The 25518-nt window shown below is 41.2% G+C and overlaps 1 protein-coding gene across 3 annotated transcripts in view; it reads left to right on the forward strand.

The window, feature by feature from the left end:
- ntm (neurotrimin) overlaps positions 1–25518 on the forward strand; it is a 230048-nt gene that overhangs the window by 127785 nt on the left and 76745 nt on the right. For 2 of the 3 annotated variants that reach the window (XM_076274130.1, XM_076274131.1), the window contains exon 1: positions 11426–11859. In XM_076274130.1, coding sequence (XP_076130245.1) covers positions 11687–11859 — 173 coding nt within the window. In that variant the 5' untranslated portion in view covers positions 11426–11686. Of the gene's footprint in view, positions 1–11425; positions 11860–25518 lie in introns of those variants that run through there. The other variant, XM_076274134.1, reaches the window with a different exon arrangement.

Here is a 25518-nt window from a genome sequence, read left to right on the forward strand (position 1 = left end):
TCGTCATTAACCCTGCAAGCATGAAGCTTGTGAGGAGCGGCATTTGTGGAATTGATATATTTCTAGAACAATTGAAATTATCAATCTATCAGTCAATTAATAAATCAATTAATAAATCAATTAATCAATCAATCAATATCTATCTATCTATCTATCTATCTATCTATCTATCTATCTTGTATGGCTTTAAATGAAATAATTGCACTTAAAAGCGAAATGATTGCACTTATCTTGCTTAAGGGTAATGGGACCCTTTATAGTGGATAAAACATTATCGCTGAATATCAGTAGTCACAGCACAGCACAGTACCACAGCACTGTTTCCTAGACCCCCTGAATGGGAGATCTTTGATCAGTGGATCAGTGCAGTGCATCAGCACAGGTGTGCATGACTCACAGGACCTTCTAGTGGTCTATACGTATACTTATACTTATACAACAGATACTTATACAACAGGTTGGACTGATAGAAATGAGCAATCACAGGTGGGAGAGTTTAACTGATGTCTGAGCACATCTGGCCCAGTTTATACACACCAGGGCTGGTGGCTGTGATGGTAGCATTACAACAGCTGACTGATTAACTTCAATGATATTGAAGAGACACAGTCATTTTACAGTAAAACTGCTCAGTGCATGCTCAGGTTTTGTTTAAAGCTAACAACGACACCCGGGGACTGCCCATGGATGGATACTAGTGTAAAAGTGCATAGCATGGTACTATTAGTTGCTTTGTATAAAGGTGAGCACTGTGCTAATGTATTAAGTGTATTATAAATGTAATACACATGCATTGAATGTACTGCTAATCAGGGGCGCTGCTAGATAATTTTGGCCCTATGACAGACAGTAATTCTGGGCCCCCCGATAATATATAGTATTATTGGGGGGGCTCTCTGTGGGCCCCCTGTCAGTGCTGGACCCTCAGAATCGTCCTAACTTTCCACCCCCAGGCGGCGCCCCTGCTGCTAAGTACATGTAGATGTAGACAGTAGCTGTGGAATGAGGTATCACTTGTACCTGACTTTAGAAAGTATTCATTCCAGGTGACAGTGACTCCCACAGTTTATCTGGCAGAGCGAAATGCTGGAAAAAAAAAACATCCCCATGAGTTCAGCACCAAGTTCAGCACATACTGTAGATAGAGATGAAAATGTATGCTGTATTGCAGTGTGGATAAAACTGTCTTGTAAATGAATAAATGTAAATGCCAATAATGTCTGACACCTCCGGCCAAGATCTCATCCAGACCACAGATAGCATCTGACTTGGCCAAGGTCTGACCAACGGCACAGTATATCTCTCTCTCTGTCTGGAGGGGACCCACCCCGATCTCAGCTCTAGGCGTTTCCTTGCTTCCTCGCCTTCCTTGCTGTGCTCCTCCTCTTGTTGTGCCGGGTCTGCGGCAGCTTGTGCTGTGAACAGAATAGATGGCCTCCATCTGGTGTGAGTCACAGTGCCCCCTTCTGCTCTGCCTCCCGCTTAGGCATCACACAGGAGCACGTGGGCCCCGCGCAGGGAAGGAAAGGCAGCCACATTTGTCGTTCATTTAACAGTTTTTCACATTGACAATGACATTATTGCAAGGAGCATAATTGGTTTTTCTTTTGGCATTGTCCGAATGGCCAGTTCTGGATGATGTAGGATTGTAATACCTTTTCTGTTATGATTCCAGGACAGCGTAATTGGCTATTGGAAGCGCTTACATTTATCAGAGTAATATGTAATGTGAACAGTGCATATCTTACATAAATAAGCAAAGTGAGGTAAAACAGTGCCTGAAAATCACACTCAAAAAGAGAAGAGTCGTGAAGATGCTCACAGGCTTCAGTGCTTTTATGTAAAATCTTTTTTTGAAAGCCACCTACCAGCAATTAAGTTTGTATTCTGAACAGAATGCTCTATTCACTTAACATTATGTGGTGCATTTGCTGACAAATAATTATAGAAATGTGATAAAACACTCCAAGTTGTGTTACAATAATGAGTGCAAGTCCTGATATTCACCCATCAAACACCGAAAGTGCTCCTTCAAAAAAACCCACAACATTCAATTTCCACCAGAGAAGCTGAAATTAGTGTAGAGGAGCCTTTTGACTCCCTCCTCTCTTTCTGGAGATGTATCTAATGATGTATCAAACATCTCGTCAGCCCGGTGTTTTACTTCCCCTCTCTGTAGTGCTCCTGAGTGCCGGAGACCCTGTGAGTGACTGAGTGCCTTAAATAGCAGGCTTGAAGGTGGCGGTAATAAAGTGGAGCTAGCTTTCACTGAGACGAGATAGCATCATTCGGAGCCTGCTCTATTGAACGAAACTTTTCAAGTAAGATCCCCAACCTCTCACAGAAATAAAGGGGTGAGAAGACAAGAAAATAGAAAACCCTTCAAAATATTATTTTTCCTTCCAAACCACTTTCAAAAAATTTGCTATGGTCCAGGAGATTGTATGAGAAATATCCTGAGGGGTGGGGTGCTATTGAAGGCCTGTGTTTGTGACAGTGCCGGCTGAAGTGAGCGCATTCACACTCGACATGTTCAGTCCTGTGACACAGCTTATCATGCCTCCCACATCCATTCAATTTACTGCATTCCTACTGTAACACTTACCTCAACAACGCATACAGAGAAATAGAAAAAAGGACAAAATAGATGCAAACTGCTGTCTTTTCAGATTTTTTGAGAGCACCAAGCTCTTGCTGTAAAAAAGCTGAAGGATAGATTTTGAAGGATAGTTAGTGAGAACAGCCAATCCTTGGTGTAGTCACTTGTAGTCACAATGGTATGGATTGTGTTGCCATGATACATGTCTTTGTCCTTTGTTGTTCCACTTAGTTTGTATAATGTGAGTTAGATCACAATGCAGTTAACCCAGCAGATGTGTATTGATGGTTTGAATGCTAACACAAGAGTGTTATGAGTGTGCTCCTAATGGAGCCCTGGAGGCAGAGTATATTTATTTATATTTCTGCCTTACAACATCTCGGCTGATTCATAGTTGCTACGATTTGCATAATATCTAAATGTAAACCAGTAGAAGGAGGTCAGGAGTAGAAATGCGTTTGTGCATACACACACACACACACAAGCATGTGCACATACACACACACACACACACACACACACACCACACACACACAGAGGTCACTTAATCTGCTGTGAACTCACCGAGTTGTATCTGGTGTGATATACTACACCATCCGCATTCTGCACAGAGGGTTTTAATGAAAAATGTACTTGCCTCTTGTTGATAATGCTTCCTGTACAACTGTAGAGGTCATTCACATTTATGGCCAGTCACCTCCCTGCCGTGTGAGCCCCTTATTTATGCTGAGGACAGTTTGGGGGCGTCAACTGCACCCGGGCCGGCTTCAAATGATGGAACACCAATAGAAGAAGAAAACCAGTAATATATATTTTTTGAGGGGAGGGGGTGTTATTTATTTTGATTATATATTTCAGCCACAAAACAAGTAGCATGGTACTACATCTACTAAGTTGCACCTCTCAGCTGGATGCTCCAACAGTTGTCCATAGATCCCATCTAATCAGAATGAATGTCTAGGGTAAGAATTCACACCTTTGCGTCCAAAGACTGCTGTTCTTCTTCCAGGTAGGAGACAAAAAAAAAATCTATACAATTAGCTTAGGAATGATTTTGCCTTGCCACAGAAGACATTCTGAAGACAAAGGGCTCAGTGACATTCAGATTTTTATGAAATAATAATAAGTACATGCATCTATTATTTAAGTGCCATCCAGCTGGTTCACCTGTCATATATTTCCAGTGTGCCAGGCTTTAGAGAAATGATGGGCTTCCATTTGCATATGAAGTAATTGCATAAGTGAGAGTGAGTATAAGTCTACGAGACGACTGTCTACGTGTGTGTGTGTGGGGGGTGGGTGGGTACGTGTGCACGCATGTGTGTACAGTATGTGTGTGAGAGAGAGAGAGACAGAGAGTGAGAGAGATCCTTCAATCAAACAAGAAACCTTTTCTTCAACAAATTTAACTCAGAAATTCCTAATTTTAATGAACTTAATGACATATCAAAATTAAATATACTATTAGGAGAAGAAGATAAAGCATATCTTGCTGCCCAGTATGTATCAACATGCCACAATCTGAGGGACAATGAGTGACCTATATGGACAAATAAACACACACACAGACACACACACATACACACACACACACACTGCATCATACAGTGCATTTTATTTTACTTTTACCTATTTATTTTATTCTTATGAAAATCTATTGACATGTATGTGTTCAGATTTATTGTATAACTGCTTTGGCAATATAAGTGAGCTTGTCATGCCAATTCTTGAATTGAATTGAATTGAATTGTTAGAGAGAGTGAGAGAGAGACTGCTTCTGTGTGGCCAGATTGCCTATGGCATTGAGAAAAAAGATCTCCAATGTTACATATGCTGCGTGCTTAGAATGTGCTGTGATGCTCCACACCTGCTCCTTCTTTTGACTGGGCTTGTAGCTTGGTGATGTAAGCCAATGCAGCTAAACACCACTGATTTACGTAAGATTGGAAGCTATGCTAAATTGCACAATATTCTGTTCGGAAGTACAACATGGGAGATCACAGACAGTGTAAGCATTTATTAACTATGGCAACAGCCGTAAACGGTCAAATGCAAATATAAACAAATATGGGAATAAGTGTTTGTCTCAATATTTCCTGAGATTCACAGTTAATCTGTTTTGCTGTATATAGCATACTGCAACAGCCCGAACACAAGTGCTTAAAATGCCTAATAAATCATACGGAGTTTAATCTGCCAGTGATATTAGATTTTGCTCTCTTATTATTGTCGTTCCTCCGTGGGCTGCCAAAGTAAAATAAATACCTCTGACAGGTTTAGGAGTGCTGAAGCAGAGCGTTTCTGTTTGACCTCCATGTGGTATTGCTTGGGGACTGGGAAAAATGAACTGGTGCTGTGTGTGAACTTGTGTGTACGTACTCACGTACGCACACACACACACACACACACACACACACACACACATGCACAAACCCAGGCACATACAGACACAGGTGCACACACAAAGAGGGAGAACGAGAGGAAACAGAACACAGAGCTGGAGTGAGAGAGAGAGAGTGACAGAAGGAGAGAGAGGGGAGAGAGAGATAAACAGAAAGAAGGATGGAGTGAGAGAGACAGAGAGAGGGAGATGTACATTTTCAGAGTTTTATAACATAGAACAAAACGGGGGAAATCTATTTTCTAGGCTGGTGCATAGGAGTGAAGTGCACAGAGAAATAGTGTGCTACGCTAGCGCCCAGCCCGTGGTCACAGTTACAAAAAAAACACACACAAAACAAAGATGAGACGTGAACCTTGAGCCCACGGGGGTGACAAATACCACTGTCTCTCCAGTTTGCCCTTGGAGACACAGAGAGAGAGAGAGAGAGAGAGAGAGAGAGAGAAGGGGAGCAGTTGGGGGAAAACAGGTAAATCAAAATGAGGTGGTTGGTAGAGTGTGTTTGCCTGTGTGTGTGTGTGTGTTGGGGGTGTTGGAGGGTTGTGTGGGTTTCCTAAACCAAACAAGTTGTTCCAAGCGGTGTGTAATTCAGCTCACAGATGATGGCTTTTACAGCCCGTTTCGCCTGTATTATATCCAGCAGGGATCTGTAAATCTGTCAGAGAGAGAGAGTAAATTCCGTTACCCCCCCCCCACCACCACCACCATCACCACACTAACACCCCACACCCTCCTTCTGCCCCCACCACCAGCCCACCCCCGCCCCCCTAATCTCATTTGCCTGAGGTGGCAATGGAGCATCGCCTGCCTCTGCCACCACCGCCTCTGCCTCCTCCTTCAGCTGGGGAGGCGCGTGGCTTGGCGCTAATGCGACTGATTCCCACCTGTCCCCCCATGAAACGCTCCATCAACCTCCAAAAAAAATCCATTATCTGCAAATGTTTTAAGAGTCTAATAGAGTCCTTATCTTTATTTTGCAGTGCAACATTTTTAATTGCGCACTACCAGAAGTTTGTTGGTTATCGGTACGGATTCATGGTTAGCATTTACACGTAATTGTATTCGTAGATAGACTCCCTCCTTTTCTTTTTTGTTGGCACGGTCTGCAATCTCTGGTGTGCGTTTTATTAGACATGTGGCTTATTAAGATACTCCAATAACCGTTTGCGTGAGTTCTTTCAAATCCTAGCAGCGTCTAAATGTGTCTGTTGCCTATCAACAAGATAAGATTTATAGCGTGACAATGGTCGATTTCAGTCGAAGAGACGGCCAGATCTACTGAAAGCGCTGTATCATTTTTCAGTCTGTTTCTCCCACCTCTGCATGTGTGAAGAGCGAACACACTGCAAAGCCAAGCGTCAATCCACAGACATAACTGTCTGTTTGAACATATACTTTCAAGTAGTTTGGTCTCCTCATTAGTCATTGTTTACACATCACCTGTTTTAACGATATTTAAATGTATTTGCAAATTAGTGAGCCCAGGTACATTGCACACAGGTAAAAGTTGAAGAGATATAGGGAGATTGCTTGTGGTAGTGCAGAGTTATAATTAGTCACATTCAGGAGGACAAAACAGAAATGCGTTGTACCTTTTAATTTGCAAGGAAGCATATCTAACAGGACAAGTCTATTTACATTTATGCAGTGAATTCATTAGAAGTAACTCATTACAGCACAAAATGCCCCCCATATCTTAGTGTTGCAAAGCTCCACACTCATTACTGAAACAGTTTCTCTTACACTGAGAGATAGCATCTTCACTTGGTGTCTGAAAGGAAACCAACAAATAAATAAATAAATAATAATAATAATAATAATAATAATAATAATAATACTTATAGCTGTTTAGTGCATAACACATAAGTGACATGGTGTCACCAAGTCAAATAAAAACAAATAATCCATGATAATACATATTTATTTGCTATATCAAGCATTATAATTTTAAGGATTATTATTTAATTATATGTTAAATATGATGTGAAATGGTCTACATGTGCACAAGTATGTGTATGATGATGTGTGACATTTCTGATTACACTTGTGAGGTCTCAGCTGGCTAGCTGGAAAGAAGAGCTTTATGATAGACACACCTTGCTTTACCATACCATAACATTCCATACTATACATGCTACAGTACATACTGTGGTGATCTCTTTGATGCGATCAGTGTTTCTCATAACACTTATTTTGTCAGTACCTTTCTCTGTTTAGCGCCAATCTGCTTCGCTCTACCATTTGTATTCACTTCCTATATTATATTCACTTCACTTCACCGTTTATGCATTTCCAATACGCTCAATCTCAGACTCATTTCATCAGTAGAGGCCATTCATTTAGGTTTTCTTCAAGCTGAAGCATTTGCAGTACTGTAAATGCATTAATCTGCATTATTAACATTCAGGTCAAGAGACTGAGAGAGAAGAAAGAGATAGAGAGAGATGAAGAAGAGTGAGAGAGTGAGAACATTTATCACCAACTTCTTCCCCCACAATTGCAGTCTTTCAGTGACATTGTGATGTTCTCTTGGCTGCATGGGATTTACCATCAAAGACTGTTAATCATGAGGCAGCCACCTCTCATGTGCTGCTTATGTGGGATTGCAAGGCTTAATGCCAAGCTCACACCTCCATCTAAGTTTATGAGTTGTTGTGGTTTCAGCCCTGGAACGCACTTGTAAACAACTCCTGTGTGTGTATGTGTGTGTGTCTGTGTGTGTGTGTTTGTGTGTGTGTGTGTGTGTGTGTGTGTGTGTGTGTGTATGTGTGTGTGTGTACATAGTGTGAACACCAGTGGCTGGATGTTTTTTTGCGGGGAAGCCTTCAAAATGTTGTGGGCGAAAGTGACAGTGTCCATGAAGTGTATGTTTGTGTGTGTGTATGTGTGTGTGTGTGTGTGTATGTTTGTGTGTGTGTGTGTGTGTGTGGGGGGGGGGGTACTCTTATCACTGGCAACCAGAACAGATATTGCCATAATAGCCGGGTAAACATTTTCACCAGCTACAATTTCAGAACTCATGACGAGAAAGTGTTACGCCGCAGTGAGAGCATGGCCTAAGCTCATTCCATCTTGCACACAAACACACATACACTTATACACTCATACACACAAACTCAGTTTTTTCAGGCAACATTCTAAAGGTTCAAGGTTTGTGAGTCATTGTTTTAGTTCTGAAAAAAAAATATTGCCTAACCTAGTCAGCATAGCCTATAAATTACAATTGGCTTAGGTACATCATAGGTATAATTCACAATCAGCAGTAATGTTGTTATAGGTGAAAATTGGGAATGATCATTAGTGAGTATACCTTTCAACAAGGCTGATATATATTGTGAATCTGCAGTATGAGCTAGATAGTTGGAGAAAATGGCTTGCCATTACCTTCTGCAGTAGTATGTGCTGGATAGTTGGAGAAAATGGCTTGCCATAACCTTCTGCAAAGCTCCCCTACAGCCTAAGTCTATTACGATTTAAAGATACAATTAATTTTCTTCAGTATCATCGCTTGGGGAGAGGATAACACTTCAGTTTCTCCTTTTTCCTGAATGATTTCTCAAATGTTTTGGACTGCTGTTCAAGATAACCTTTTATATTAAAAGCATTGATTGGTGTGCTTGATTATTGACCTACATTCTGTCGTCAACAAAAGTTTCAAGAAATTTAAGTGGATTTAACAATTTTCTTTCAGTATGTAGCACACCTCAGGAAAGGATTGTTGCATGCAAAATTGAGTGTAAAACATCGAGTCTGAATATTAATGCTCTGAATCAGGCAGCCATGGGCAAAACGATAAATAAAGAAAGGTCTCACACAGACAGTACTGTAAGTACTGCAGATGACCATTGCTGTGTGTTTGGGCCCAGGGAGTTAGAGGCTAAAATGTTGTTGTGCACTAGTCGTCCAGTGATTCAATGTGTACAGTATTTGCAACCTTCATTTGCAGTCAACGTATGCCCATGCATTCTGCGTACACAGCGTTGGCAAAATGATATAAGGTATAAAGGAACCACACGGACAGTAGCCTAAACTCTGTTGATGACCATCCCTGTGTGTCTGGGCCTGAGGAGTTCAAGGATGTTGTCTGTGGTTCGACATGTCCAATATACTTGCACTCTTTACTAGCTCTCATTACTGCACAAAAGAATGTCCAGCATGCTCTCTGCGTGGATTTGGTTTGGATTTCTCTTTCAAACCACAACCACAGATGTTCAAACATTCTGAGACACCTCTGAATACTTGAAATAGTTTGTTTACCTCTAATTATTGTTTTTTTCTTCACGGAGTATAGTGACACCCGGCAATTGTGTCTGGCTGAGTGCAGCAAACTCCTCATCACTTCAAAAGGAAACTTAGCTACGCAGCTTTAAGATAATAGGCCTGCTGATGAAGTCAGTCACGCTGATTAGGTATTTTCATGTCTTAATTGAAAAACACCTCTAGGATGCAAGCCATATTTTTTTTTACCCTTTAAGACAACAATATACATAGAACTGTGCATATAGGAACATGCATTTACGTATACTCTGCCAGTTTTCCCTCTCTTTATTATTGATTAACAGCAGCATGTATTGTATTCATTTTATCATCATACCATGTATCCAATGGCAATATTGATATTCTGTGGGTGTCAGTCTACAAGTTGAGCAACAAGGACTCATCTGGGCCCTCTTGTTCAAGTGCTCTACTGTTATGATCAAGGCCCTTTAACCATAGATTCCATGCTAATAAGCCCAGTTTTAAGGAGGGAGAGATACCATCTGGCGAGCATCAGGGAGAGCAAACCAGAGAACAGAGCTAGTGAGGTATTCATTTAACTCCTTACTGGACACGGTCCATTTAAACAACATCTGCTCACTATACGCTGGGCAAGGTGAAGGATTCAAATAAATATTAAAAAATCTAATATATTGAAAAATACTGAAATAAGACTATTTAGTCAAAATAAATAAATACTTTATATTAGATGTATGAAAAATTATTTCCCTGTTTACAGATACACCTACAACTCTCTTAACCATGGTTACTTCATTACATTAGTGCAGAAACTGCACAGTTTAATGGACTCAATGGTGTTTGTGGATTAACTTCCATTAATTTCCATCAGGGAATTTAGCAAGGACATGCTACTTCATGCATATAGTTTTTTTTTTTTTTTAATTAGAGCAGACAATTACTCGTCCCCTTTGAATTTGAACGCCCACACCACCCAATGGATGGTGAAGAGCCATGCAAAGGTAGCCTCAGGAGGAGTAGTGAGCTTTCCACTGAGCTGAAACCCTCCCAAGCTACATGGAGCAGGGAGACACTCTGGGGAGGGACCCCAGAGTCAAATGCTGCCTCTAAGCAAGAAGCAAGTCAGCACCTTAACTGCCTTCTTAACCTTGGCTAAAAATATTATGGACTTAGCTGAGAGTGGATGTGCCTTGCATTATTTTGTAAACAAAACTCTGACTTGAATGTTTAACAAAAATTAAAAGATGTTGACTATTATACTCTTAATAATTACTGTAATTAATATGCTAAAAAAGCCTTGCTATTTGTGCTCAAACATACATATGATGTTACGTTGGCTTAGTGCACTGTTTAATTCAGTGAAAACAAATAGCATTGGTATGCATGGGTGGATAGATACATGGATAGAGTAGCCTAAGAGGTACAGACAATCAACTGACATTAAATGTAACAACATGTGTCCATTCAGACATATATACCAATTTATATAAACATAGTGTACTTTCTTCTACATTGATGTAGCCTACAGAATCCCTGTCATGATCTTAGACAAGTGAGGAATTTGCGCACCTGTCCAAGTCCCCCGTTCCCAGACTGTCATGACAGTTCTCGTATGGCTACTGCATAGGGTAAGTGTTATAGGCACGAAAACGTATTCGCTAATATTTCCGTGCTGGTCATTAATTAGCCTAATAGTCCACTAACAAAACTTTCATTGCTTTTCACCTATCCCTGCTGCCATGACAACGTTGAAGGGTCTACTTTTTCTGTCAAATCATGCGCAAAGTGCACATTCCTTTTTTTTTCTTTTCTGCAAGTTCAGAACTAGTCTCCTACATTAGCTATTAATAAGACAGCAGATCTGCGGGTAATCACCTACTGTAATCAGCATTGCCCTATTAGACTACCTGTCAACTCTTAAGAGTCCAACTCACATCCTGCCTCAACGGGATTATATCTGCGGTTGTTATAACATATATCTGCGTTTTAGAGAGCCAATCACAAGGAACACTCTTGGCAGTGTTCCTTATTCGCTAATTTTGTCGTCTTAAAGTTTGTACGCTGTTTCGATTTTTTTTCTACTGTACAAAGTGCGTCATTGAAATCGCTTGCGCCGTATTGACTGAACATATATTACATGTCATGTGGTCTTGATGTGTCCCGTCACCTAGCCTACTCCTGCATGAGCACTGAGCATACACCAGCTCTATCGCTGAGGAATTGTGGACATAGCCTATGCCTGGCTTTCCAACAGTCAGTGATCCAACTGCATGGAATGCGCCGGTCATTCAGTCTGGTTGATTTTGTTTATTTGTTTTTGATGTCCGTCACTCGGATTAACCTCATCATCAAAGGACTTTTCGCCGCCCCGTTTCACTTTCAAACGTCCCTATTACAAACTGAATAACGGAATTACCGTGGTGCCGTCCCTGGAAGGATTGCGAAACGAAATGCGTGCCAGTGGATACTTTACCGCGTCTTGCAAATCTTTGACTGTGATGTCGTTCAGACTGCTCTTCCTTCTCCCCGCAGGTTTGCCCGTCTACAGTCAAGGGGATTCCCAGTCCGATAATAAAGTAATGGACAATATTACCGTCAGGCAAGGAGAGACCGTGCTTCTCAGGTAGGTGCTACTTTTGTCTTCTGCATGTTGCTTCGCGTTTTCAAGTCTATTGAGATTAATCGACCAGTCTCCGTACTTTTGTTTCTTTGGAAAAGTGCTTGTTCAGTGAAACGAATATGTGTGGTGATGGTGGCTGATGATGAATAACAGACACTACTGTGCTGAGGCAGTAAGCCCTACCTAACCTTGATTTTAATGCATGGTTTCTGCATGATATTGTGTCTATGGCCTTACACCACTGTCATTAGTGATGAGTGTTTTGGGTTTCAAGGTTGCAGGCTTCGTGGGGATTTCTTTGCACAACAATTTATTTTATGTTCATGCTTAGAGCTGTGCTGCTGTTCATCATTTTGAAACATTTCAGTACACACAAAGAACATGTCTGCTCTCTCCTCTGCATATAACTATTTATTTTTTAACTTTTATTTGTCTAAGAAAACTGACTCGAGACTTGCATAAAGATTAAAAATTAGCTTGATTCATTATCATTACATACACTCAAGCCCTATACACTTTATTAGTAGGCTAGCAACAATCATGAAATCTGCATTGACTTTTTAATATCAGTAGCCTACTTACATTATCCCATCACATAGTTGTTTAGAAGTGCTTGCTGTACTTTTGTATCTATCTCATGCTTTTGAAAGACAGAAGTAAAACAAAACTGTTCATTTGAAAATGTCTGGTAGTTGTGTTGTGAAGTTAAATATAGAAGTCAGTGGTAGCTCTGAGAGAATGGTAATGGGGGAGTGTGCACACAGTAGCCCAGTCAGCTGGGGAGCAGTAGAGGCCTTTGTTTTCCTCCAAATGCAAATGAGAGAGGGGGAGAGAGAGGGGGTGATAGAGAGAGAGAGAGAGAGAGAGGAGGGGGGGCAGTTGAGGAATTTTCTTCTTGTCTGGTACACAAAATCCACATTATCTTACAGAATTAATGGTCAACACAACCGGTAACATATGTCAAAGATCTGAGGTCTAATAAAAGGGATTACTTTTTTCAAGTCAAATCAGAAGGATTTAAAATGACACATTATGTCTTTGAAGGTGTGAGAGTAATCAGACTAAATCAAGCTGAACTTCTTCTGGAGGCGAGGCACTGTACGATTTTCCATGTTTTGACTTCACAGCATGTGGCGACATGCTTTTTGCTCTTCCTCTACTGTACATACCTGACAAGGAGGAGGCAGCAAGCCACAGAACAGAGGAAGCTCTTTCCGAGTGTATTTGTATCCAATATCTTTGTAGTCGTAACAGTGCAACTGTGCCACACAGCACCCCTTTCAACAGAGTGCATAGAAAGTTATGCTTTCTTAATGCGTAGTCTCTTGCCATTCCCCTGACACCAGACTGTCAACTTCCTTCATACCACCAAAACTTTTCCTCCCTGGGTGCTTGGTGTAGTTGTCATAGCTGCCTCTGTGTGATTTTTGCACCCTCGGATGTGCACCTAGCTGCTTGTTAAAGTCGCCTGGAAATGTTATCTGTCAATGCTTCTATATGCTATTCCGTACCCTTTAGACACAGAAAAAAAGGGGCGGGGGGTAAATCTGATGCCACTGTCACTTTGTGAGCATGACAGACTGTCCAAATAGAATATGAATCTCACTGCAAACACAGTGATCCTTATGCAGAGTCTGAACAAGGGGGAAGGAGAGTGTATCATGGATACACTGTAATCGCCCAGAGTTATGTGCTGGGATAGGAGATGTATCAGGCGTCGCAGATCACATCTGTGGTGGAGAAAAGCAGTGTGTTTGTGTGTGTGTGTGTGTGTGTGTGTGTGTGTGTTTGTGTGTGACTCAGCTGTGCTTGTTTTGCTGCAGTGCCAGTTTTATTCAGATTCCAATACATCTCGGTGGTCCTCGGTGGCAGGATGAGCCTTTTAAGCGCGCTTTCACTGATGCTGAGTTGGATGTCTATTGCAGAGGTTGGTCTCTTTGCTGTGAGTGAGGACATCATGTTTTCACCGAGGGGAATAGAGCTCTCTTTACTGCCTAAAGCCAGCGGAGGTGGTGTTATTAATAAGAGAGAGCTTTTCTGTGAAAGCCAAAATAAAAAGTGTCCAAAAACATGTCCTTTAGCTACCTATTGGGATAAATCTCTCCTAACATTCTGGATTTACATCGTTCAGAATTGGATAAAAAAAAAAGCAGCCAAATTTGTCCAATTACACAAATACAAATTAGTCGTATGTCAACACAACAAATTGCTATATATATATATACAATATATTCTGGCCACTTGTTTATATGTTGACATCCAGCATATGTGTCATCCTCATCATTGACTTCTGCTTAACTGGCCATTTGAGCAGCGGGGCAGCCAGACACAGACACACATAGACACTAAAAACAACATGTTTCTGGGGGGAAAAAAGGAATGGAACAAATAGCAGACAACAGCACATCCAGACAGACCACTGGGGGAAACCTGGTTGGTGTGGATGGAGGTTTTTTTTTTTTTTTTGGGGGGGGGGGGTAGGAGGGAAAGGGAGGAATCCTGGAGTGGACCACATACTGATTAAAACGGGGATGAGGTCTGAGTTGCTGACACTCTCACTTAGGTGCTGGGCCAAGGCGAGGCGACAACATCCGCTGCCAGACAGCAGAGCTACCAGCGGGTCCTCTTTGTTCCCCTTCTCTCTCGCTCTCACACGGCTGTGTGTTGCTGCCCCACAAGCCGTTGCACTGTAATAGCATGTGTTTATTTTTGTAATCCTGTATCTCGGCTGATTTGTTTTAGGAGGAGAGGACTGCTTCTCAAGTCAAGGCGGTAACAGCAGCATGTGCGTCACATGCATTAATATTAAACTGAGAGCTTTTGATGTCATTGGTTGGTAAACTCTGACTTTATCTCAGATGTTGCGCAATTCACACCTCACAGTTTTTCTCGGTTACATACTGCTTATTTTCCTGTTTTAGTCGTGTTATGTCCTTAAAAGTACCCTCGTTTTCTTACGGCTGTTATTATGTTTAATGGATTATTAGATGGTGAGATAAAACGTTAAAGGATTTGAACAGGATGTGGATATTTTATGATTATTTTATGTCATTGCGTGCTCAGAAACTCCAGGGAGGTTAAGAGAGATGTCTTCAAAAGAGGAGCACATCCCAGGTGAAGCCTTGACAGGAAGAGAGAAAATGAGAGAGATTTGATTTCTTGAGAAATGTGAAATGTTAAAGATTCTCTTTGTAATTTCTGCTCCTTGCACCTTGCGTCAGGTTGCTTTGATATCACCACATATCACACGTTGTATTTTTAACGGCACAATCTAAAAAGCAAGGTGTGACTGGCACTGTGGCATGGTTAACCAAGGGGTGTAAATGCACTTGTAACATTTTGAAATGACTTTCGAACTCCAGTGATTTTGAAAGTTATGTGGAGGAGTCAACCAGTGGATTTAGCTCAAAAATACCCCATTCTTAGTGCCATCCCAAGTGATACTGTCATTTACAAAATTCTGTAATTACTTGAGAACCACTTCCACAGATAGCAGGTGATTTTAGACCAGATGTAATCCTGATCTAGCACTGCTATGGATTGGTACCAGGCCAGGGCCCAAAACATCTATGAGCAGCGAACATTTTAATTAGGCAGGAGTCTTAATCCTTCCCTAGCCAAAGAGGCTAATAGGGGTGGTGAGTATATCTGGCATCTGTGGTGCTAAAAGGATGAGAGTTGTAGACCTCTCCTGAATGGGACACCAGTCCATTAACACCCAGCCCAAACTGGGACCAATTTACAGCTGGGTTCACCAGCAACCTCCAGCAACCTTCTGGTTGCCAGCTGAACCCTTGAGAGCACTGAGCTACGCCCTCTGCAAACTAGGAAGGACTCTGGACTCTGGTTAAAATCCTTTTTCATTTTTCCTTTTTCATTCATTAACAACACTCATGATAGAACTAAATGTTTTGGGACATCATTGATCTCTACCAGAGTGTATCTCTTTGGGAATGGCATGATTGAAGTTATACACTTTCTTTTTTTCAATTATGTGCACACGTTCATCTAATTAATCTGATCTGTAACCATAGTGATGCAGTACAATATATGTAATTTAGTGCAATACATAAATATATCTTTAAAATCAGCTCAGAAAAACCTTTGCGATTGGTCCATGCTGTGTTCATGATTTATTGTGATTGTTTTCCTTTGAAAAGAGAAGAGAAGATAATTACAGATATGTTCCCTGAGAGGCACACTCGTCTAACCCTGCTGGTGACAGACAGCTGTTGCTTGGCTAGTTTTTACGGTGAGAGTGAGAGACTAATGTCTGGGGCACCTCATTTTCACGCTCTGGCAAGGAACCAAGCGGTTCCACATGGCCACTTCACCACCAGGCTCCCTTCATGGTGAGCTGGTCATTGGTTTTCACACAGGTGCATGAGATGACTCTTATTCAAATATACCCATGTTGTTCATCAGCGCTGAGAGTGTATGTGGAGTGTTTGGAGATTAAGCCTGGCATGGTATTTTGAAGACTGCGGAAGCACCAAAAAAGGGAGAGGGGGGGGGTATGAGAATGGTTACATTATCGCATTTGTGCAAGGTTCCCCTCACTCCATCTTTTGTATTTAAAGCATGGGATCCACTTGGCCAAGCTTAAGTGAGGCATTCCAGTTTTGCTGACGGCATTATTGTGAGGCGAAGCAAATTACATGTTTTTGAAGCTCATCATTTCCTATTGAGAGCAGAGAATGGCCACTTGTTCTGACAAAACAAAACATACCATGCCAAATGATATAAACAGAAAATTGCCGGTCTTGACAAAAAGCAATGAAACGCAGTTTCGCTGGCAATAGCTTTGATTACTCCGTTTCCGGCATATGCCTAGGAAGCAGCTTGGCCTACATTCATCCGCACCTCTTTGTGTATGGATATAATCTCATATCTCCCGTGGATTACAGCAAGGGGGATGCACTAAACTGTTTTTTGCACGAGCAATTTCTTTATGATTTCCCTTTTTTTGCCAATCCTTTTTTAAAATTTATTGAAATTGCATTGATTTGGAGCTGCTTTTTAGGCAAACATGTGTTTTGCTATTCAGTGAATCCATGTACGTCTTGATTGCCGTTAAAAAGACATGAACATGTGCTATTTTACAATTGATTTCACCATGCCAGAATTCAAGAAGACACACGAGTGTAAAAGTGTACAAGTGCCCATTGTGGTTTGTAAAACATAATACAAGCTCATCTCTATTTGGTCACTGATAGCAAAACCAAGAGAAACATTTAGTCTTGGATCAACTAATGTCAAAATATCGGAACATAGAAACATATATGTTGTATGAAGCTCACTGCACTATCCTCAGGTCCACATTTTTCTTTTTCTGCAATACCTTCACTTCAGACCGTATTTGACAAGGCACGGGGGAGGATAGAGACCACATTAGCCACAGTGAGAGTAGTCCCCTCAGGGCCTGCTAGCGTAACAGGTTTTTACCATGTTCCTGGCTGAGTTCTCCCTTTCTAACACACAGTCTTTCCTCCTTATAGCCATACAAGAGCTATGATATTACATTAAATGTTTGATGGAGCCAAGTACTTTAGCACAGAGAGGGAAATTGGGTTTGCCATGTTGCTGGACTGCTGCGGTGCTTGTGAAGGAGTGCTGGCTGGCTGGACACAGGTGTGTAGTTTATGGGGTGCTTCGGCGCAGCCTACTTAGATGTGTTTTGGATTAGTGCCCAGGAATTAGGCATGAGAGACAGGTTGCTTGGGATAATGTGCTTAAGGGTCTCAGCTCCTCCTCCTCCCACTACTCGTCAGAGCAAGGTTAAAACTGAGTTCTCTCTCTCTCCCTCCCTCTCACACACACACTCACTCACTTACTCTGTCTCTCTCTCACTCACAATGTCTTTCTCCTTCTCTTTCTTTCTCTCGCTTGCAAACACACACACGCGCACACACACACACACACACACACACACACACACACACACACATACATGCAAACATACACATACAATACCACATTGACAACACAAACACAAGAATAAGACATTATGATAACCTAAATTCATTGCACACATTTGTGCACATTTGTGAGCTTGTGGTATATTTGTTTTCGTCCAGAATGACTCTTCATTGATTTTGAACTTCCTACCCTATGCACTACTTAAAGGCACTCTTAAAAGTGCACATTGTGCATAACTTGAGAACATTATCATTTGTTTCTCTTCTGAGTTGAATGAGAATACTCTTGAGGTGGCTATATTTAGCTCGAGTCACTGCATGAGTTATGTCTCAATGCAAGGCAATTTGCTAAAAGAGTTCAAACTCCTTACATTTGCTTCTCTGGGGAGGATACGCGATCGCAACCGTCGCTGGATTGTGATGGCGGTGATCTGTCAAAAGATAAGCAGGAATGAGATGGTATTTAACAGGTAACTCTTCACAAATGGTATTTAGAAAGCCACCAACAGAGGCAATGTGGTTATTCTCCTGTGGTACAGAGAGAGTCTGGAGATTATGGTCTCGGAAATGTTCAAAGCAGTCGCAGTGTCACACAGAGCTAAGCAGGAGTTTCTCTCTGCAGCAGCACCTCCTCCTAGCTATTGTACCTGAAAGCATGAAAACACACACACACACACACACACACACACACACACACACACACACACACACATAATCCCCTGGTTCCCCAAGAAGACGTGAAATATATATTAAAATGAGGCAAATACTTCGACTCTGAACTTCAGAATGAGTCAGTCTCCAGAGAATGTTGCTGTTTGGCATCATCGCTTCTGCTAAACGTCTTACCTATTTACCTGTTAGCATGTCATATAAATTCTGTATAATGTTGTTGTTTATGTTGATACCATGTGCCAATCCGTGCTCTATTCTTTCTTCTCTGCAATAACGTGGTGGCAAAGAGACCATACTGATTAACAAACTGTCTACTGTTGACATAGCCACATAGCCTGGCTAGCGCCACCACTTCTCAATGAGACGTGGTCTGGGAACCAAACGTTCATTTTCTCATATTTGAAAAAAATGCCCAGATCCGTTTATTGGGTGCCACGGATGTCTATCAAATGTGTCTGTGCATAGCTCATCATCGTCTTGCTTTCCCCCTTGTTCTGTGATTGGTCTCCTATCTCAGGCGAAAATTTGCTCCATGGTCCCCAGGCTGCCTTAGCAGCGTGAATCAAATCGCGCGCAAGGCAGCATGGGAACACCCAGGCTAACACCCACATGCTTCTACAGCTGAGACTGGCAGTCGACTACGAGAGGGTTTGGGTGCTAAATTATACATTTGCAGCATGATGCTAGTAGGTGGTCAGAGCAATGGAATCTTCATCTAAAGAGCATTTTTTCTGCCTCTGGGACCAGGAGTTAGGTGAACTATTTCATGCATTTTTCTGTGTGATTTTAGAAGCAATCCCTGGGTTTGGACCCCAGCAGGGTCTCACCTCAGATATGGTGTAACTTTTAGTCTCATAGACTAGTAGTCTGGGGAGCATACTGTAGTATGTAAAGCTCATTTTGAAATCGATGTGTTTATTGTTTATTAAGTGTGTGTGTGGATGGTGTGTGTGTGTGTCTGTAGGTGTGTGTGTGTGTGCATTGGGGATAGTGAGTGGACGTTCCCTGTATCTGGAGAGGGGAGAGGAGATTGTATATTGTATCTACTGTAATTATTACACGGCTCTTCACAAGGCAAGTAGAACGCTCCATTGACTTGAATGGGATTTCCCAAAGTTCTAGCCGTCATTATTTCTTGGGAAAGGACCTCTGAACAAAATAATGACCGATGTCAATGGCAACGAAGTTTGTGCTTCAAATTCAGGTCTTTCATATAACTACGCAAGGACTGGAACTTCATTCAAAAGTGAAAGCAGACGGTTGATCAGCTGTGTTCTAAAGAATGTTTGATTCAAGTTCAGCGTGTGTTGTTGCGAACTATTTGTTTCTCAGCAAATGCCACGATGAACGGTAACAAATAGGCTATGTAGGCTAAGTCACATCGTGGGGAGTTTATTATTTTGTTTTGGCAAGTAGCCGTGTAATAAGCGGGATAATGTATAGAATGCCGGTCATTATTGGGAAAATAAGTCCCTTCAGGACGGAACAAGACCGCCCTGTCGGGACTTTTTTGAACGCTCCATTGACTTGAATGGGATTTCCCAAAGTTCTAGCGGTCATTATTTCTTGGGAAAGGACCTCTGAACAAAATAATGACCGATGTCAATGGCAACGAAGTTTGTGCTTCAAATTCAGGTCTTTCATATCACTACACAAGGACTGGAACTTCATTCAAAAGTGAAAGCAGATGGTTGATCAGCTGTGTTCTAAAGAATGTTTGATTCAAGTTCAGTGTGTGTTGTTGCGAACTATTTGTTTCTCAGCAAATGCCACGATGAACGGTAACAAATAGGCTATGTAGGCAAAGTCACATCGTGGGGAGTTTATTATTTCGTTTTGGCAAGTAGCCGTGTAATAAGTGGGATAATGTATAGAATGCCGGTCATTATTGGGAAAATAAGTCCCTTCAGGACGGAACAAGACCGCCCTGTCGGGACTTTTTTTCCCAATAATGACCGGCGTTCTATACATTATCCCTTACATATTTGTTTTTCATGTCTGTATCTATGCATCTTGTGCATGCACCCTCTGGGATAGTTGGGATAGATAGTTGACCTTGACCTTGACATATTCTAATGGCTGGTTGGATCTGCTCAGTCCATACCCACAGGACATCTTTTCTGCTGATGAGGCTAGGTGTTTGGAGCCTGACCTTTGTAGTATTAATCCTCCTGTAGTTATCTTCGGGGTCTCACAGACAGGCATGTTTCAAAGCCTCAGAAAATAAATGGTGTTTTGCAGTCGTCATGCTTTTTGACTGGAGCTGTGGTAGCATTGTCCAGTCCCAATTGGTCAGCCGACGTTGGATATCCGCTGCTGCGAGTCTGCATTCACTTTGGATAGAAGTGTGTACATTTCAGAAGTGCTACATTTCAGTCACCTTTGATTCCATGAGGACTGTTGGAAAGATGTCCACATATTTCAGATACTCTACAACAAAAACTCACATTCTTTATTCCTAAGTCTAAAGTTCTACCAAAAGAAAAAAATATATAAATTCAGCAGATTGACATGTTTACACCCTATGCACTAATTTTGTTCAGATAAACTATGGATAGTCATTTCACACTAAGTGAATTATGTTGTTTTGAATGTTTTAAAATGCTCATAGAGCATATTATCAGATTCAGCACAGTACAGCTGGGGTCTCTGGGAGCCCAAGGAGGATAAGGGAATGAAGTTGATTTGAGGATAGCACGAGGGTTGGTCATGTTCCCTCACCTTTTGCTATGGTATAAAATTAGCAGCATTTTGTTAGCCGATTGAGTGGAGAGAGGCTGTGGCCCCAGTGAGGTCAGAGGCAGAGTTTGTGCCTGGAGCATATAGTCGCATAATAAGTATACACTCACGGTATAGTGTTGCTGTGAGCTCCTGTGGCTGTTTAAAGAAGTTGCAGGATGAAAGTGTCTGCGAAAAGAGCATGTATTACACTTGCACATCTCGAGAGAGAGCTTCTTTTCAGCTTACCATATTTTTTTTCTTCCTAAAACACTTGCCTTTTTACCTACCTTCGGCGCATACCGCAGTGCTTCTGGGTTCTTATTAAAAATCATCCAGGTCGTAAAACAACACTACTTTCACCAGTTGTTGAACCCGGCTGCTTTCCAAAGGAATGACGCAGTCTGTATTTTAAGGTCACTGGGAAGTGGGAAATAATAGCCTCAACAAGTTTGAATCAATCTGGAATTTCCACATCATAGTAAGTCCTCAAGGGACAGGGACTGTGGGAGAGGGACTTAAAGTGATTCAGCCAGATTCTTTTAATCAGTCCGTTCTTGGAGCATGACACCTTTACTGTAGACCCATACAGCTCCCACCGCTTTTGCTTCCTGATCAATGAAGACAGTGAATAAGGATGCGACAGATCCCATGCCACATACTTTTTTTTCCATTTCATATATTTTCTGTTTTTTTTTTTTCCTTTTTGCTTTCTTTTCTTTCTCTTTGCTCTCCTCTTTTTATCTCTTTTTTTCTGCTGAAAATAAAGACCATTGAAGGAGGTTGCAGTATTTCAAATATCTAGTGTCTAGTGGATTCTTCTGAGGTTTTCATAAAGAATTTCAGAAAAGTATGGAAACAACATGCATCTGACGTGCAAACACAGTAAACCTATGTGGATTTTTTCCTCTAGCTCAACATTGCAATGCATCTGATGGAAGTTGGAAGAATCTGCACTGTGATGTTGACTGTGTTTGATTGTCCTTTCTAGAGATGCTGCTATACACTCCCAGGTATTGTCAGTGAATCAAGCCTCAGACAGAAGATGGCTGAGGATACTTTCATATGTAAATCTTGTTTACAGTATCGCTTGTGCTGTGCTATTCTTAAAATAACCATCTAGGCAATACTTACATTGAGTTTACGTTCGAGGTTTGGTAGATTGAATCTGCTCTTTCAATTCTGAAACAGCTACTCAGTACTGAAACTTAGCTGAAAGTACTCCATTACACATTGGATACAATAACACATTAACAATAACACAACCTATAACCAAAGACAAAGTGTCTTAGCATTCACTGGCATTACTAGAAACACTGGAGTTAATGATGTCAATACTCTCTCACCAACAGAGTTGAAAAATCTGAATCTACCATGGTGAGATGCCAAATGTTTAGTTAATGGTGCATCTTTTCTAGTTTGAATGTGCAAATGAAGTATTAAACAACTGGTTGCCAAAAAAGTTGTTCCCCAATTAATTTACGTGTTTGATTATTTGTTTATTTTGTAATTTACTAAACACTGTTGTAATTGGAAATATCCAAATGAAGGGTTCAATGAAAACATTGCCGAGGAAATCTCATTAAAACTCACAATCAAGAACAACAACAAAACTGGAACAAGAAACAAACTATTTTCTACTGACAATCCCCACAACTTTGGCAGTCCTTCTCCAGGTGGTGAGTGGATGCTCACATTTGACTCTCCCGGAAGCAGTCACCTGTGGAATTCTTTGGGGAGAGATCAGCATAGTCTCGTTTTTGACAGGCCAAACTGTGACTCCTGCTGTGAGGAGTTCATGTCTTACTGTCTGAGTTGCATTTCAATATTTATGAGAGACCTCCTTATGGCTTATTCAGAACTGAAACACACGTCTGAACTTCACGCCTTAAATCTGTGGTCAGCTGTCAGGAGTTGGAGCGGACAAAGCGTGTCTTGTTACGCCCAGTTTCACACCGATAACAGTCATATTAAATTGCTTTGTGTTTGAATTCACAGAATTAATTACCGATAGTTAAGATGAAGACATTTCAAAATAGGGGAGACCGATACAGTTTTAACACTTTGTATTTTGCCTTTGCTCATTTGAACCTTTTATCTTTCATCTCCCAAATTCACGCACATTTGCCTTACTAAAGTAACATTTACGGCAATAGTCATGTATTCAGGGTTCCCACGGGTCATGGAATTTCTGGAATATCATGGAATTTTAGAAAGTCTATTCCAGACATGGAAAGTCAGGGAATTTTATAACTGTTGGGGCATAGTCATGGAATATCAGGGAATTTTGTTGTAGCAGTTTAAACTTGCCAAAATACATTAATACAAATATATTTCCACACAGAATTGGTGTATATCTGGTTATTAGCTTTACTGCTTGCTTGAGTAGCCCAACTGTGTTTATTTAATAGCCTACCTATTTATTCGTCTCCTGCTCTAAAAAAGTAAAAGATTATTGAACGCTACGCAGGTGCTCTGAAATCATTGGTCGGTATATTGTACTATTCCTTATATAGTAAGTCATGGAAATTCAGGAGAAAGTCATGGAATTTTACATTTGACTTAGAGTGGGGAACCCTGTGTATTACTTAAATACACTAGTTACAGTATTTAGTTGAAGCTGCAAGGGTCAGTGGGTTTCATTGCGACATTTTGCATTAAGCATTTTGCAACTGCACCCTTGTTATACTGTAGCTGTACCCAGTCTCCCCTATTTGCAATATGTAATATGTAAGGGATATTGAAACTGATTTAAAACATAGAAACACCAGCCATGTTAGTGGAAATGGAAACTATACCTCCAGCAGCCGTGGCCTACCTGTTAGCACTTGGGACCTGTAACCGGAGGGTTGCCGGTTCGAACACCGACCAGTAGGCACGGCTGAAGTGCCCTTGAGCAAGGCACCTAACGCCTCACTGCTCTCCGAGCGCCGCTGTTGTAGCAGGCAGCTCACTGTTCCGGGATTAGTGTGTGCTTCACCTCACTGTGTGTACACTGTGTGCTGAGTGTGTTTCACTAATTCACGGATTGGGATAAATGCAGAGACCAAATTTCCCTCACGGGATCAAGAGTATATATATACTTATACTTAAGTCATGATTTTAATCTTCTGCTTGCCCTTGAGGTCACATACTATTCATCATGTCTGCAATATAGTATGTGTTGCACTTGTTTTGGAGATTATTGTTCATTATTGTTTGACCCACATACCATAGAGGCATGCCAATGACACAAGTCTAAATCACTACTTATTGCTCTCTCTCTCTCTCTCTCTCTCTCTCTCTCTCACACACACTCTCTCTCTCACACACACACACAGTCCCAAGTTTTTTCTGTATCACCATCTCTTTGTCTACCTCACCCTTTCTTTGTCTTTGTATGTATATTCTGTGGTTTGTCTGTTTGTATATTTATTACCAAGTGAGTAACAGTAGATCAATGGACTCAGCACTGCTACCATGACAGTAATCTAATTACTACTTGCATGGTGGGCCTCCCAGTTACTTTATTATAATCCTTTGCTCATGACCATAACTTTGGAGATCTCAGCCACTGGGGGTTACATAAACAAGCCCCACACAGTTAGATTCAGATCCAAACCTGAACCTGAGTATGGCAGTATAAAGTATGGCATACTGATACTGTATATGTTAAGGGGGTTGAGCAAAATTACAGTACACACCCCTCTACTCCAAACCTGAACCTGAATCAGAGGCACAATGGTGTTGAGGAAGAAGATGGTTGAACTATATGTGCCCTTTTCTCTTAAACTGGTGATACACAGAGCAACGTTTTGATCAATGGTGCTTGGCAGTTGACAGTATTGTTGAATATTGTTGTTCTGGTATGTTTCCCATTGATATTGAGCAGCAAAATTTTATGATTATTCAATAGTCCCGAAGTGTGACGTAGCGTTTCAATGATGGCAGAATCACTGGATCTAAACAAACTTTCGAAGTGGCATAAATAGCATTGAATGTAGACTTGTGGCATCATTTCTAGCTAAAAATAAATTTATTCATTTAAACGTGTTTTACCTGTTAGGCAGCAGCTTAGTCACATAACACGGATTCCCTGGCAGGTGTAATAGAAAGAAACAAAATTCCAGTGGATATTTCACGTCTTCTCAAAGACTGGCGGCTCTTAAGAGCGACGTTTTTTGCCAAAAAAATAAAGCCAAAACACGTCCGTGAATTTAAGGATTTTAACCGCATGCTGTGAAGTTACATGCAGGTCTCTTTTACGGAGGAAACCCATGCTAAAATAAAACTCTGTGAGTCACAAATTTGATCGTGTTGGTATAAATATATGTTGTAGTATGTGATTCCTACAGTGTAAAAAAATATACTAATG

This window comes from Alosa pseudoharengus, unplaced genomic scaffold (assembly GCF_046254945.1).
Source record: "Alosa pseudoharengus isolate Yale_2024_CS ecotype anadromous, Long Island Sound unplaced genomic scaffold, YU_APseudo_1.1 YU_APseudo_1.1_scf_8, whole genome shotgun sequence".
NCBI lineage: Eukaryota > Metazoa > Chordata > Actinopteri > Clupeiformes > Clupeidae > Alosa > Alosa pseudoharengus.